Source organism: Alosa pseudoharengus, unplaced genomic scaffold (genome assembly GCF_046254945.1).
Source record: "Alosa pseudoharengus isolate Yale_2024_CS ecotype anadromous, Long Island Sound unplaced genomic scaffold, YU_APseudo_1.1 YU_APseudo_1.1_scf_21, whole genome shotgun sequence".
Taxonomy (NCBI): domain Eukaryota; kingdom Metazoa; phylum Chordata; class Actinopteri; order Clupeiformes; family Clupeidae; genus Alosa; species Alosa pseudoharengus.
Window position 1 is genome coordinate 22,632,960 of NW_027468674.1, and position 16,275 is coordinate 22,649,234.

General features: G+C 44.0%; 1 protein-coding gene across 1 annotated transcript; it reads right to left on the reverse strand.

The window, feature by feature from the left end:
- Positions 1–917: 917 nt before the first annotated feature.
- Positions 918–14,712, reverse strand: brsk1a (BR serine/threonine kinase 1a). The gene is made up of 19 exons (XM_076298176.1): positions 14,530–14,712; positions 14,236–14,330; positions 13,835–13,920; positions 13,532–13,672; positions 13,190–13,306; positions 12,880–12,913; positions 12,664–12,732; positions 12,027–12,173; positions 10,993–11,024; positions 10,608–10,775; positions 9,797–9,894; positions 9,327–9,477; positions 8,662–8,722; positions 7,302–7,587; positions 6,174–6,222; positions 5,514–5,637; positions 4,880–5,093; positions 4,574–4,663; positions 918–4,297 (listed from the first exon to the last, which is right to left on the reverse strand). Exons 1-19 carry the CDS (start codon positions 14,615–14,617, stop codon positions 4,116–4,118), a joined length of 2,232 nt encoding a protein of 743 aa, XP_076154291.1. The 5' UTR covers positions 14,618–14,712; the 3' UTR covers positions 918–4,115.
- Between the last annotated feature and the right edge of the window lie 1,563 nt (positions 14,713–16,275).

The window sequence follows — 16,275 nt, forward strand, 5'->3', positions numbered from 1 at the left end:
TTGTCCTCAGATTTGGGTCAGAAATCAATTGTGGAGTTTAGTCAGAGGTAAGGATTTAGCCACATGTGTTGCCTGATAACATTTTGTACTGGATTCTGTCCTGATTTGTCTTGACCAAAACCCCCATGACTGAGGGCCACAGATATGTTTTTAATGTTTCATCTCAGTCCCTCAGGCCATACCTCTAACCTGAAATCGACAAGATCTCTGCCCAAAAGTCAACATCTTAACTTTCTCTGAAGAAGTCAGCATCTATCTTGATAAACTATGCTAAGAACATGACCATGAGCGTCACATCATGATCAAGGTTGGCCTTGAACAGTTCAGAATCTCAAGTAATACTGGAAAAACATTGGATGGATAGTGACAAGTTAATGTGCCTCAGATTGGGTTTTCTCCAGCAGTAAGGCTTATTGCAGGGTTAGGGTGACTGGGCATGTCTGAATTCAGCCACACTCCTGAGTTTAATAGACTCTAACGTAAGCTTCCCAATGTTTGTCTTTTATACCATAACATAAATACACCTTTTGCATGACAGCCTGCATTCGCCCTTAAAACATTTGACAAAATTATGAGATAACTGTCATGCACTCCGAATCCTACAACGTCCCAACTCACAGACACAAAATAGAAAGATAAACCATTATGATACAATTATAAAAACGATATGCTTACTGGTTCCTGAATCTAGAGCCTCTTTTGTCAGCAAAAATGTCATGTTACCACAATATTCACATAATGTTTTACCTTAAGTCTTTGAGCCTATAATGAGTAATTCAGGTTATTTTAAGCATAAAAATGGGCCACTAGCATGTGATTCAAAACACACCACACAGAGCACATTTTAAAGTTTATTATAATCATAAGAACATGTATTCTTATTATGACCATAATTTCAATCATTATTATTCCTTTTTTAAATCACAGGCAATAATTATAGTAATAGTGCACTGTTATACCTAAATTATGATACAGATGTCTCTTTTTCGTTTTTGTTCTTTGTTCTCACCCTTTTGACATTAAAAAGGAAAACCTTGCTTTGTTGACTCAAGGATGTAGTACAGCTTACAATCTTCACAAGAATGACAGGCGATGAGGATGACGACATAGTCATGACACAATGTCTTTTTCTTAGAAAGGCAAAACGATATGTGATGTAACACCAGGTAAGAAACCTGTGATAGTGGACTGAGAGGCAAATGAAAATGTGATGGGAAGAACACAAAAAATGGACAAACAAATGTAGAAAGTGACTAGTGGCGGGCACTAAGGGACAAACATCATCAGCTTCAGGTATGTGCTGGTGAGCAGTGCAATGGACAAGACAGTCTTCCCCATCGACGACGTATGAAGACTTCTGGCAGAAACTGCTTTCCTTTCAAGATAACGTGCACTAGATCTGCTTCATTTGCGTGTGGTGCCCCTCAAATGTGCATACAAAAAACACACGTGCAAGATTCACATGCACACACACAGGCACACGCGCGCACACACACACACACACACACAAACACACACACGGTCTACACAACTATGCACAAGAACAGTGCTGTCTGATGAACTTTGGGGAAAGCATGGGACATTGCGAGACATGAAATGTCCATCTTTGAATTCACTTCCAAACCAGTGTCCAAATTTCTGTTGTGACAATTTTTTGCCTGTATATTAGAATATTTGTGCTAACATTAAATAAATAAATATATTCCATAAAGTACATACACAAATGATGACATGAGAAGCCAAATAAATAAATAAAATATACAACACATAAATCAACAGAGACCAGAAATAAATAAGCAAAAGTTCCCCTCCCCTTTAAAAACAAAGAAACAAAAAAAAACACACACAACGAAAACAGAGACAGCTCTGGAAAAAAATATCAGACTGTTTATGTTATGAGTACATTAGCTACAGCAAGGAGAAGGATCCCAAAACTCCAAAAGGTATGGCTAGTGAGTTTATTCTCCTGCTTCAAAATTATCCTGGATCAGTTGCATAATTACACTGCGAGGAAGCCCGACGATAAAGCAGTGCCTTTCAGTCCGAGAGAGGATCAGTGGTGTATATATCATTATAATACATTGCAACATCATAACAATACAACCAGAGAAGGAGACAGAGAGGCACCATTTATGTGGGAGTGGCCGGAATGAAGGGAAAGGGGAAGATGCGAGTTGATTGGCTAAGCTATAGGTGAGGATGGAGATGAATGATCTTGATTGGTTGATTGGTTTTCCTTTTGTTCCCTTCTCTTGTTTTGTTTTCTTTTTTTATCATTTATTTATTTTTTAAGATAAGACGACAAAAGCACTCACAGTTCAGGGAGCATGTCTGTGGGAATAGCCACCATTGGATGGAGAGAAGTCTTTTGCTTCCAAATTAGTTGGTGAATACTATGGATAAATGCAGACAAGCACATTGAAGATCAACCCTGTCACTCCTAACTGAAGTCCTGGAGTGTTTTGTGAGGGAATGCGTTCAGTTTTTTTTCCTTATTAAGTATAATGTTTGTTTTTTCTCCTTTTTTATACTGTGGTATTTGTTTTAAAATCAAAAATATCTTTTTTGTTTCACAACTAGGAGTCCTCAAGCACGTACAGATACAGTTTGCACTGTTCAAACCGTTTTCTTCCCAGGAGATCCAACACAACCTACAGACAATCCATTCAGGTTTCAGGATCGTTGTGAATCCAGACAAAATCTCCCACATGGCCAATGCTATAATCCAGTGTCCTCACTTTTTCTCCTCTTCAAATAAATAATCTTAAATAATTATCACAAATAAAAAATATAGTATCATGACATTCACTTGGTTAGCTTAATCCACATTTTGCAGCAACAGGGACTGAGATGAATCAAGTCTATATATGCTTCCTATCAGGGAATCCTCTGGGATATGGACTGTGTGTGTATGTAGGTGTGTATGTGTGTGTGTGTGTGTGTGTGTGTGTGTGTCACAGGCTTTTCCAGTATGGTCCCAGCTTCAAGGGTTCAGTATTTCCCATATTTCCCAGCAGTTCCCTGGTGTAAGCCCAGGCTCATCTTGTCCATGTGACGGCCGAGGTTCAGTCTGACCCCTCCGCGTGTCTCAGTGTGTCTCACTCCTCAGGAGTATGTATGAGTATGTATGTGGTTTAGGTTCAGGGCTCAGGAATGGTCAGTTGTTCAGCTCAATATATTCTCTGGGACCACATAGCATCGGTTTCTCCCACTTGGTTGAAGATTAGCCAGATTAAAATCTTTTAAGTTTCCTTTTTTTAAAAGAAAAATCTAAATAGAGGATGATACATTAAATCCTCAAAAGTATAAAGAATCTGTTCTGATGTTTTTTTGTTGTTTTTTTTAGAGACGTTTATGGTTACTGAAAATGCACTTCAGGCTCTGACTGCAGGTTCAGGAATGTGGGCTCACTCTGGCTTAGCTTATAGGTTTGATAGGTTTATTGCATGTGAGACTGCCAAAGCTCTGTGTGGCCAGGCACTGACAGCTACCTCGGATGTGCGTTGTATATAGAGGCTGAGTCATGTGTTTCGAGGGGATCTGCAGTCACTGATGACCACAGACATGCCTCAGTGCATTTGTCAATGACCAGAAACATTGGTCAGCTCCAGTTCGTTGGACTGAACTTAAGAGGGGGCGGGAGTTTAGGGGGGATAGTGGGATTGGTTAAAGTTAAAGATTGCAACTGATTGACTCTTATGCCACATTTTCAGGAATGCCATATTCCATCGTAAGGAATCATAGTTGTGGCATGTCATGAGTTCTGATATTTTCGGAACTATTAGCATTGAAATGGAGAATTTGCCTTTACTTCCAGGGTTGTTTTTCTTCATTATTTAACCCCATGACTTTGTTGGTCGGGGAGGGTTGATTGGTTGGGGCAGCTTTGCCTTGTTCAGTCCTCACCGTTGGGTACATTTTCAGCTGACTTCCTCTCAATATTTGGTCTTGTTGCTTTCATGGCTGAGCACCTTTTTCAATAACAAAAGGAGCAAAAAAAAAGATACCATCATCCTGTGGGCAATTTTCAAACAGAATTTCAGAGTGTGTTCCTGGGGTTTGGAGGTGTGGCTCATATGTATACATGCTGCTGGATTGGTGGATTGGTTTTTCATTCAGGGCTGTGATTGGGTCCCGTTGGAGGACAGCAGGCGGGTCCTCTCTTTGCCTGATCCTCGGCGTTGGAGCAAAGGCCCGCCTTCTCCTCGCTCTGTCCAATCACAACGGTCGGCTCCTCCTTCTGACCGTCGTGAGTTCTGCCTCGTCGGGGTGCCAGGTGGGCGACCATTCTTCTCATCTGAGGACAGATTGGATTAATACGTATGTATGCTTCTCTGTGTGTGTGTGTGTGTGTGTGTGTGTGTGTGTGTGTGTGTGTGTGTGGGGGGGGGGGGGGGTGTTGTATGCGCATCTGAACATGAGTCATAGGAAACTGGCACACAATAAGTCATATAACTCTACGTAAATATATATATATAGCCATGATGTCTGGCTGAGTGTATAGCTACATACATACAGTATATGCATGTATGCATAACGAATTGAAAACAGGAAAAATTCACGAGGAACTTACCAACAAGAGCTTGAACAGAAGGCTGATCATGTGTGCTGAGTAACTGAGCTTGAATCGTCTCAACAACCCTCTTAAACCTTCGGCTGGGACCTGTGCACACACACACAAACACACAGAGACACAGACACACACACACAGACGCACACAAAGACATACACACAAATACACACACACACACACACACACACACACACACACAAATAATGTCTATTTGGCCCGACACATTATATACTACAGTAACAGTATCCCAAACCACTTGAGCTAAAAATTGATATTGCGCTGGCGGCTATCAAAAGAATCACAAACCTGATATGAGGGTGAAGGTGACACTATAGATGCCCAGGTCCCGTTTGCCTTCGCGTTCTCGCTCCCTGTCCCGGTCGCGCTCTCTCTCTCCCTCCGAGAAAGAAATGTCCACCTGGAACTTCACAGGCTTCTGGAAGACAGATGGGCCTCCTGCTGTCTTATACTCTGCCCGGAAACTGGTCTGGGAGATAACGCTATGACTGAGAGAGGGAATCTGTGGTGGGGAGAGAGAAAAAGAGAGAGAGACAGAGAGAAAGAGAGAGAGAGAGAGTGGATGTAAAGAGTAATGAGAGAGAGAGAAAAAGGGAAAGAGAGGGGGGGGTGGAAAGAGTGAAGAGAAAGCACAAAAGAGCAGAGGCAAAGGCAAACAGGGCGAGAAAGGGAAAAGAAAGGAATAATTATTCTTTCCATTGTGCTCAAGAGTCAACATTTGAATGGACTAATCTTGATAACACTCTCATGTTGAAGGGGAAGACAAACATTCTACACATAAGGTGCAGAGAGAGAGAGTGTGTGTGTTTGAGAGAGAGAGAGAGAGAGAGAGAGAGAGAGAGAGAGCAAACATAATGAATGGGAGACATGGACAGATAGTGGAGGGCCCACCAAAAGGAAAGAGATAAAGGGAGACACCCACTGATAGGAATGCATGAACAATGTCAGCCTTGATGGAGCTGAGTGGTTTGTCTCGGATCACGACAAAGATCTGTTCTTCCTTCTCCAGGCTGATGAAGTTCCCGAACCATGACCGCTTTGCCAGCCTGACAAACACAAACAAACAAACAACAACATGACGCCGAAGATGTAATCAGTAAAATTGGTGTTTGTTAGGGCTGCACAATTATCGCAATCGTAATCACAATATGAACCAACGCATTTACCTAATCGCAAAAGCTACAAATAATCGTGCACAGTTAATTTTGTCACATTTCTGTCTTTTATATTCATTTAATCCTCCTTGACTGTGCCACTTCTGGTTAATGGGTGTGTGTTGGGCACAGAAATTCTGATTGGTGAGCATCACAGTTGGTCGGGGGTGCTGTGCTTCTTGTGCACTCTGCGTGCTCACCAATCAGGGGTGGCACAAATGAAAAACACATTTGGAATATTGAACTTAAACAATTCATTGACATTCAAAAATCATATCGCAAATCACAATCACAATATCTGTCAGAAAAATCGCAATTAGATATTTTCCCCAAATCATGCAGCCCTAGTGTATGTGTGTATGAGAGTATATGTATCTGTAAGAGTGTGTGTGTGTGTGTGTGTGTGTGTGTGTGCATATGCCACTCACTCTGGACTGGACTCTGGTGTTAAACTGGACATATCCTCCGAGGTTGGCACTGTCACAAATACACACATTGTCATATAACACTGTTACAGCACACAACAGCAAAACAGTTCCACAATCCACACACAAACAGAAACCGCTTCCTGGCACATTGGACTGCTAAGTGACACTAATTGTTGATATAATGGAAATATCGCAGAACCGGAAACAGCATCGCTCATTGGGAGCTACACAAATTCAATAGCAGAACCCCGAGTGCTCTGGGCCAGCTGGTGCTGAACGCTATTAATCCACGCCGACAGTGCTGCACTCTGGCCATAAATCAAAACGGACAAAATTAGTCGGCGCGCCGCAAGAACTGTATCTGGAACACTGAACACAAACAATGTGAACGACTGCAGGGGAAAAAACCATCAGGAATAACACCAGATGGGCAAATCTCAAAAAGAGAAAATTAAACAAACAGCACATCACTGATAAAAGGCTAACTGAAATCCACATTATGTACAATCAGATGCTTAACACAGTTTGTTTGTGTCATAATAATCAAAGGCATTAAACAAGGTTTTGAATAACCTTTCATCCTTTTTTCATTAAAAAAGAGACTATAACATCACAGGCAAAAAATATTCATTCTGTTATCCTGCCATTTCCTGAAATTATGATTAATGTAAAAATGCATCAGTAAATGACTAGTAGCTAAATTGAATTAAATTGAAAACAGTTGCTGCTCAACATTAATACAGTAATGCTAGGCACATTTCTTGTATGGGAAAGCAATCTAAGATAACAAGGCATATTACTTGTGTGGGAAAAAGCATGTTAACTCCTGTTTTAATAGTGTTCAATTGCTACATCTCTTTCTAAGGTCTAAGCCCTTAACTCTCACAGACTTAACCGATATCTGGGCATAAGTGATTGAGGTTGAAGGCTGTGAGAGTTCAAAATGGTAATACCACCTCTGACATATTGTTAAATTGACACAAAAATTATATTGCGAACACATTTCTGTTTTGAGGCAGCTGTTGATGATAATGTTTTTTAAGCTTCCAGGCTTAGAAAATGAGACTGGGATCCTATCCAGGCCGTTGTTGCCCTGTGTGATGCAGTGTGTTAGTGTTGTGGCCTCACCCTGCAGCTTGCGCCGGTGGAATCGGGGCGAGCCCAGCAGGTTGTTCTTGAACGAGTTGAGCCGGGTCCTCCAGTGGGCCGAGCTGCTGGCTGCCATGCCGCCGGCGCCCCCTCCTGGGCTGGAGGGCGGCGTGAGCGAGAGCGAGCCCACGCCGCCGCCACCGCCGCCCTCGGCGCGCGAGGATGAGGAGGAGGAGGAGGAGGAAGGGGGGGTGGGAGGGGGGTGCTGGGGGTGGTGCACGGGCGTGCCCAGCGGGGTGGGCAGCGGCGAGCCCTGCGGCGTCACCTGCGACAGGGGGTACAGGGTCTTAGTCACCGACTTGAGCACGGCCGAGGGCGAGGGGAAGAAGAGGAAGCGGGGCAGGGGCGAGAGCAGCGGGGAGGGCGAGGGCGAGCGGGACGCCGCCGAGGCCGCCGACACCGCCGACAGCGGCGGCTTGTGCAGCGGGAGCGACTTCATGGACTGCAGGGGCGGGCGCTGCTCGGCCGGCGCCTTGGGGGGCAGCGTCTGCGTTTTTTGGGGCTCGTTGTTGTTGTGGTGGTGGTGCGCGCGGGCAGGGCGTGGCGTGGTGCTGCTTCCGGCAATGCCACCACCACCTCCGCTGCCGCCACCACCACCGATACTACTACTACCACCACCGCCACCACCACTGCCCCCACCACCACCACAACCGCCTCCACTTCCTCCGCCTCCAATTCCTGTCTTGGTGGTCGCGGCGACTTCGGATTGGCTAAAGGTGAAGACAGGGCTCTGGTGTGGTGGAGGGGAGGTGGGGGGTTGGGTGGGTGGGTGGGGGGGGGGGGATGAGGGGGGGTATTGGGTGAGGCAGAGTGAGATGGAGAGGAAATAAAGGGGGGAAAGTGTGACAAAGGAGTGAAGGAAGAGGAGGAGTGGAAGATGGAAAGAAAGAGAAAGCAATGGTAATGGGTTATGAAACGGCAAGAGTGACATGAAAAAAGAAGTCATGGATGGCCGTGTGTAAGTGACTAGGGCAGGGCTAGCATGTTAGCGTGATTAAAAGCTAAGGGTGCACAGAGGGGTTTCTGGTGTTTCTCGATAAAAACAAAACTTGCACAGAGTGATCACTCAATGATATGTCATGTGATATTAGGAGGGAGGGTGCTCTGGTGTCATGAGTTCCTCAAGAGAGAACGTGTGAAGGTTTATGACGACAGCATCGGAAGTAGTGCAGTACATTTTCTTTTTCATTGCACAAGCAAAACCACTCATCAAGTTTATGGAAATTCATTGAACTCTAGCATTTCATTACAGAAACATAATCATGTTCATTGAAGTGTTGTAAAACTAAATTGGTATTAAAAGAGAGAAAAGAAAATGGATGGACGACAGGTTTCTCACCCTGGGGCTACTCAGTGGACTGGAGGACAGACCAGTAGACGCTCCGCTGACAGAACGAGACCTACGCACAACAAGACACAACAAGAGACCCTGCATCAAACATGCATGACTGGGCTTGGCAGTGCAAAGCTTAAAACTATGATTACTCATACTGTGTGTGTGTGTGTGTGTGTGTGTGTGTGTGTGTGTGTGTGTGTGTGTGTGCATTTATCTAGGCTTCATAATAACAAGATGGTAGTCATTATTAATGCATATATGAGTAATATGTTGTGTATGTGTTTGTGCACATGAGTATTAACATGCGTGTGGTATGTGTGCATTGCCTGAGGTAATCTTACTCTGTCCACACTAGCACTTACTGTCAAGATGAATTTTGTTACAGTGGAAGTGTACAGTTCAAGTGCACATGTATGCCTTTGTGCATGTGTGTATGTGTGTCAGAGAAACAGAGAGAGTGTGAGAGTGTGTGCGTGTGTGTATGTATGTGTATTTGTGTGTGTATTTTTGTATAAGTATATATCTGTGTGAGAGAGTATGTGTATGTGAGAGAGAGAGAGAGATAGTGTATGCATATTTGTGTGTGTGTGTGTGTGTGTGTGTGTGTGTGTGTGTGTGTGTATTCGTGTGTGTGTGTGTTTGTGTGTGTATTCGTGTGTGCACACCACCTCTGGCTGTGTGCGGACGTGTCCAGGGCTCGGCGCGGGGGTGTGGGCGAGCCCTGCTCTGTCACGCTCAGCACCTCCAGGCTTTTCCTCTCGGGCCGGCAGCGGCCACTGCGCGTCAGCATGGGCGAGTCCACTCGCTTACGCGGCGGATCTGATGGAGGGGACACACACACACACACACACACCATAGTGATACACACACACACACACACACACACACACACACACACACACACACACCACAGTGATACACACACACACACACACATACACACACACCACAGTGATACACACACACACACACACACACACACACACACACACACACATTACATAAACAATGCTTCCCCAAATTCAATGGGACGGCACACAACACACACACAGCACAGCTGCAGATTGCAGATTAAACATCTGCTAATGCAGCACACACGTGTGGAAAAATAGACTAATCGATTATCATTCAGACTCACCAACATCATTCCTGGGGGGCAGATCCTCATCTTCATAGCTCGGGTAGCGCTCTTTGCGGTCCAGTAGCAGGTAGTAGATCATCTTCTCTTGGTTCTCTCTGAAATGGGGCAAAAGGACAGTTTTCTGGACTAAACATGAAGGCTTATGAGGATACATATGAAGCCAGAGTTTTTTTGACAACAAATGGAGTTTTCAAAACAGAAGAAACAGTTTCTAGTATGACAATATACCTTCATAGTGTTTAACATCCCACATTTTGTACCATAATAGACTACTTAGTTTATTGTTTGTAAGCCTTCATCAAAAACAAAATACCATATTAGATAGCAAATTATTGCTTTTAAAACCGCATGAAATAGATTTGTATTAAAGATCCAGTCTTAGAAAAAGTCTGACAGCAGTGCCTGGATTGATATACAGATGACTGAGAAGTTATTCACCGCTGGCACGTCAAAAAGGGTGTCAGAACATGCAAGGACTGGAGTGGAAAAAAGAGAGAGATAGCAATGGAGAGAGAGAGAGAGAGAAGTTTCTCAATCTTGACACATCAATGTTAGATGTGAGGGTGAGACATAGAGACAGAGTCAGACAAAGACTTCACCATAGGACTAAAAAAGAAAAAATGAGCGAGATCTCTTGATACATCAATGTTAGACGTAGAGGGCGAGACACAAAGACAGAGTCAGACAAAGACATCACTGAGGAAGACTCAAGGAGAAAAGCAAGTGAGAGAGAGCAAGAGAGAGAGAGAGAGAGAGAGAGAGAGAGAGAAGACAGATGGAGGGTGATGGAGGGCCAGAGGTCACTCACTCTTCACACTGCAGGTCCCTGGTGAGCTTGTTGCGGTCCCTGAAGCAGCCCAGTGAGTACATACTCTCCAGTACGTCTGGGTCCAGCTCGGTCAGAGAGACGATCCGGCGCACACACACTCGCCTCGGGGCCGGCAGCTCTGGACAGGGCGGCTCGTTACGACCCGCTCTGGATGAACAACACACACACACACACACACACACACACACAAACACACACACACACACAGAAGAAGAAGAAGCACAGACACCCAAGCACATAAGTTTGGGCAATCACAGCAGACATAAGCATAAACACACACAGAGAGACCCCAAAATTACAACTGATTAAAAGTGAGAAAGGTGTGTAATGACTATACTGAAATTACAATTGTATTGCCACTTACTGATACCAGGAGTGCTTCTGTATGGCATCTAACTGCAAAAGCAGAGGCAAAGTGATTAGTAATGTGTCTTATTCAACAGCAGGTGGAGCTGTGTGGCAGTCTGTGGACAGTGGCCATAAAGGTATTATATACCTGTGCATAGGACATATCAACATCTAACAGCGTCCCTATTATCAATGGATATCAATTTCATTCATGAGCTATTGACATTGTGTACCAGTCTGCAATAGTAATGATACTAGTGAGCAATACACATTATAATAAGATACTAAGATAACAACTAGTTAATTAGTGTCGTGGGAATTAAGTGACTGTAATAACAAAACGCAAACCTTTTTGGATATTAAAACGCTATTGATATCCCCTTTGACCCAAAATCACAATTCTGACCAGAATAATCAAGGATATACCGAGGGTATACCAGGAGTATATCTGCAATAATGTTCTACAGGCTACATTCTTATAGTAGAATGCATTTGAGTAGGCTTATGGTACTGTGTTTGGAAATGAAGCTCACGGAATCAGACAGGAAAAACAGTGACTCAAACTGCAAAAGCTCAGCACTGGTATTCTGCAACATTGAGCAAAGCAGGCGTGGATCTGGTGCTGAGTCTAGGACTCTCGCAGGGTCTTTCTGAAAAACCAGGTCATAGCCAAACTGACTAAAGCAAACTGCAGCCAATGACCTCAAATATGTACTTATGTATCACGACTGGCGGAATAACGTTTCATAACCACAACCAACCACTGCTTTGCATCAGCTGAATGTATACATTATACAGAAATGACTCTAGTACAGTGTGAGGATGCTAAAATGCTAGCTTATTATAAATGCCTCTTTGCATACCTCAAAATAATGTAAATGAATGAAATAATCTGTGAAATAATAGACTGTGTTTCCCAAAGGTGAAATTGTTGATGAGAGTGGCTCTCTCTATTGGTTCACAATGGTAGTTGTTTAACAACACTTTCGGAGAACGGGCTCCTGTTGCCGAGACGGCAGAGTACGTTATGTCAGGGCGCAGAACCCTCACCGTGAGCCTCTTCTCGGGGTCGACCTCGATCATGCCCCGCAGCAGAGCCTGGCAGTCGGGCGGAATGAAGTGCGGCATGTGGAACACCCCACTCTTCACCTTCTCCAGCAGCTGCCGCAAGTTGTCATGGTCGAAGGGTAGCGCACCCTGCACCAGCGGCACACATGTAAGAGGTCAGAGGCAGGAGAGAGAGAGAGAGAGGGAGGGAGGGAGGGAGGGATAATGAGAAGAAAGGAAAGAGGTGAAGGGGTGGGGGAGGAAGAAAGAGAGCAGTGATTACCTGTATGAAAATCACATGCACAGTAAAACACTGAGGTCAGCTGGAGGGGCAGACCCAGTGTTATGCACTAAATTAGGAACATATGGTCTCTCGGGAATGATGACGTTGCATGTTTGTGTTACATTGCAGGGGCAGTGGTTGCTAAATGTCACTGTTTTAGTTTAATTTTAAGCACATTAAGAAAAGTCATAAACATGGGAAATGTAACTTAGTTAGTGACTCATAGCATTGTAATTAGATCTTACAGATAACAAAAGTTTTAGCAGGATTTTAGCAAAGATCACAGCTTCCTGTACATTCCATTCGAGTCTCAGCTTCGTTTGATGAAAAAGCCGTCGGATTAAAGTTTCTCCTCACCACAAGCAGAGCGAAAAGGATGACCCCACAGCTCCACACATCTGCCCGGCGACCGTCGTACTTCTCGCCCTGAGACAGGATAAAGCAACGTCAGCAAAAATTCCCCATTGCCCCCGACGACGAGCAGAACAAATCACCGCCTGAGCAACACGACCAAACTCAAAAAAGTGGGATTGAATTGTGTCATCTAATTACGCACAGAACAAAGAGACCTACCCTTATAACCTCCGGACAGGCGTAGTGTGGAGAGCTGGAAGAGATTAGAACATTTAAGTATGGTAATGGGCAGGCGGCTGAATTTATGCCCATTCCCCAAGTGCTTGTCAGTCCACACGGGAATGGAACTCTCTTTTGTGTCACCAGTCTTTCACAAAAATACTCACTGATACATATAGCCATACGCCCACCCACGCAGACACATTATTCACTTAGAAAAACATAGAGAGACTCTCTCCTTCTCTGTCACACACACAACAGACACAAACACACACACAGACACACACACACACACACACAGAAAACTCACCCACAGCTTGTCTCCAGCAGACTGTCCCCCACCTGCAGTGAGGCCATGCCAAAGTCAGCGATCCTGATATTGTTCTTCTCATCCAGCAACAAATTCTCTGGCTTCAGGTCCCGGTGGCTGAATAAAGAGACCGAACCAATCATTCCATAATTGATACATCACAAACCAACAAACCACAGAGCCTGAACAATGTCATACTCATACACATCAAACCTATTTTGATACCCAGAGAATGAGAGACTCAAAATGTAAAGGTTTTTACAATTAAATGTGCAGCACTGTGTCTGCTACATGATTTTTGTATGACATGAATAGGACCCCAAGGTTATCTCCGCTCCGCACCAAATGGAGTGGCTGTGGCAGAAGTCCAGGGCCGAGATGATTTGTCTGAAGAACTTTCTGGCCTCTTTGGGTGTCAGTCTTCCTTTCTTCACCAAATAGTCAAATAGCTCCCCACCTGACACATGCTCCAGGACCAGATACCTGAGTAACAGCAGAGGACGCATTCAAATGAGACAGAGAGTGACAGTGCAGACAGATCAAGTAACTGACCGATAGATTGAAAAACAGACAAAAAGGCCGACCAACTAACCGACAGACAGACAGACAGACAGACAGGGACATGGTGAAGATTAAAGGACTCACAAATATTTGTTATTCTCATAAACATCATGCAGTTTCAACACATGCGGATGCTCTATCAGCTTCAGAATGGCAATTTCTCTCTCCACCTATGCACAGAGAGAGAGAGAGAGAGAGAGAGAGATAGAGGCGAGAGTTAGGAGGAAGCAAAAAGAAATACTGTTTTATGCAGCAATCTTGTGAGTATTGCTATATTTTTTATTGACATTTAGCCATACTGAGTTACTCATTATTGTGCCTGAAATATTATCATTATCAATACTCAGTCAACAAAGCATACTAACAATGTTAGTATCAATTGCAAGGTGTCAACAGATTAAGTGGTTAAAAGGGTATCACACAAATGGTGAAATTATGATACCCAGGAAGCAGTGGTATGCAATAGAAAGTGCTTCATTTCCTACCTTCATTAACACTGACTCAGAGAGCTTCTCTCGGTTGACTATTTTAATGGCAACCTTCTGTCCAGTTATGCAGTGGACTCCAAGTTTAACCAGACCTATTATCACCACACAGGCACAAACATGTCCATGTATCCATGCGCGCACACACACACACACACACACACACACACACACACACACACACACACACACACACACACACACACACACACTTTTTAAAAACATTTTTAAAGCAAATATTGCAATAATCCATTTGCATTGTGACATGCATGGATACATAAGATCATATCATACCTGTCTGTCCCTTTCCCAGGGTCTTCTCCAGTCTGTAGGGGCCAACATACTGAGCAGACTGGGTCACCGACATTTCCTTACTCGACATAATGACCTGTGCGGCGGATTACAACTACTGTGATTAGTACTCAACTTCACCACGTTGCTGCAAGGAACGGTCTGTCATGAACGGCCTGTCCCAGTGTCGGGAAGGTGCCTGGGTAGTCTGGGGTATGTCAGATGGCAGGTGATTTCGGCTCGGTTGTGTTGGATGACATCTGACTACTCTGGGCCTTATTCGTTAGCCTACGTCGTGCAGTTTGATGGGAAACAGTCTAAATATTACAGGTGCGGTTCGTCTACGAGAGCAACTGTTTTATTATATCTATTTGACAGAATAGGGTCAGGATATGCAATCGTGACATCATGGTGGAAAATGTAAGCTTTGCTAATGCCATGCGTTGGAAAATAATGACACACAGAAAAAGGCTACAGATAGAGCTAGTAGGCTAATGGCTGAGTCGTATATCGATGATGTCAAAGCAGACCATTTATCTCGCTCTCTCAGTCAAATCTTATTCCATATACATATCTACAAGAAATCTAAGCAAAGCGAGTTGCAAGGCCATGTAAGTTATGACAACTATACTGGTAATGCTTCGAATACGCAAACGTTCCAGGACGATTTATCCACTGACTTTTCTTGCCACAATTGTATCTATTAATCAGCGTGCTTCCACTCACTTCCTCTCATCCGGAGAACTACAACAGTAATATGGACGATTCGATATAGGTTGAGGGATATTTAAGTCAAATATTTACCCGGTGTTAGGCCTATATTACAGGTGAGGACCCAGCATGCTACCCTTTATGTTAAACAAACAAGTCCTCCCCACATCCTCTCTAACTGACCTCGCTTATACATCTGTAATCATTTTTTCAAAGATATGTCAAAATATAGCCACGATAAAGTTTCGTTCTTGTACTACAGTACATGCTTTTCCACCATGGCTCATTATAAAGGATTTATCGGGGGATACGTTTGTTTCTGGCAAAACAACCATCTTTAGCGATGCACCCTCCCCCTCCCTTTCGCTCTAACCCTCCCTACGAGCGTATCACAGCATCTTCCCTCGCTCTCGCCTTTGCCGTGTCCTCCTTCGCCGGGTCTGATTTCATTCATGGAGCTTTGTCTTCTGCAGATATGGGCATTAGGTCCTTTGATGTCAATTTACTAGATTCCCACAAGATGTAAAAATGCGTGCATGAAAAAGAAAATCACTTCTTCGTTTTATTATTCCCCCTTCCAGTAAATCGTTGTTTTCTCTCGCCTCTTCCTTCTCCTCATTCGCATCAGCATCCGGGTCCCACTCCCTCTCCATCCCAGTGTCCCCTCCCTCTCGGATTCTTAAATGCGCTTTACTGTTTGCCTCTGTGGTCTCCTCCGCCTTACCTCTTTATTTGAGTTTAAACGTGCTGTAATCCACTTTTCTGTGGTATTATTCTTGAATCGTCTTGAGGCATGTTGGTCCAGCTTCCATTTTGTAGATAGCTATTCAGCCGCCTAAATCTCGGCCAGCACGTGGCACAAATCACCTGCCAATTGTTGGTTAATCTGCACTATTCCCCAGCTGCATAACTGTCAAGTTTATGAATCTCCCCATCAATTTTCCTTTTAAAACTGTCTCTCTTTCTTTCTCTCCCTCTCTCTCTCACTCTTCTGCTGTCAATTTAGGAACAGTTCAGATTGTTTTAATTCTTTTATTG

What these genes read in the sequence shown, in the direction of transcription:
- brsk1a (XM_076298176.1), bottom strand. Translation starts at nt 14,617, where the DNA reads ATGTCGAGTAAGGAAATGTCGGTGACCCAGTCTGCTCAGTATGTTGGC. An exon ending in CTGAGTCAGTGTTAATGAAG is followed by an intron (nt 13,921 to 14,235) that starts GTAGGAAATGAA and finishes CTCTGTGCATAG; the next exon opens with GTGGAGAGAGAAATTGCCAT. An exon ending in ACGTCCGCACACAGCCAGAG is followed by an intron (nt 8,723 to 9,326) that starts GTGGTGTGCACA and finishes TGTTGTGCGTAG; the next exon opens with GTCTCGTTCTGTCAGCGGAG.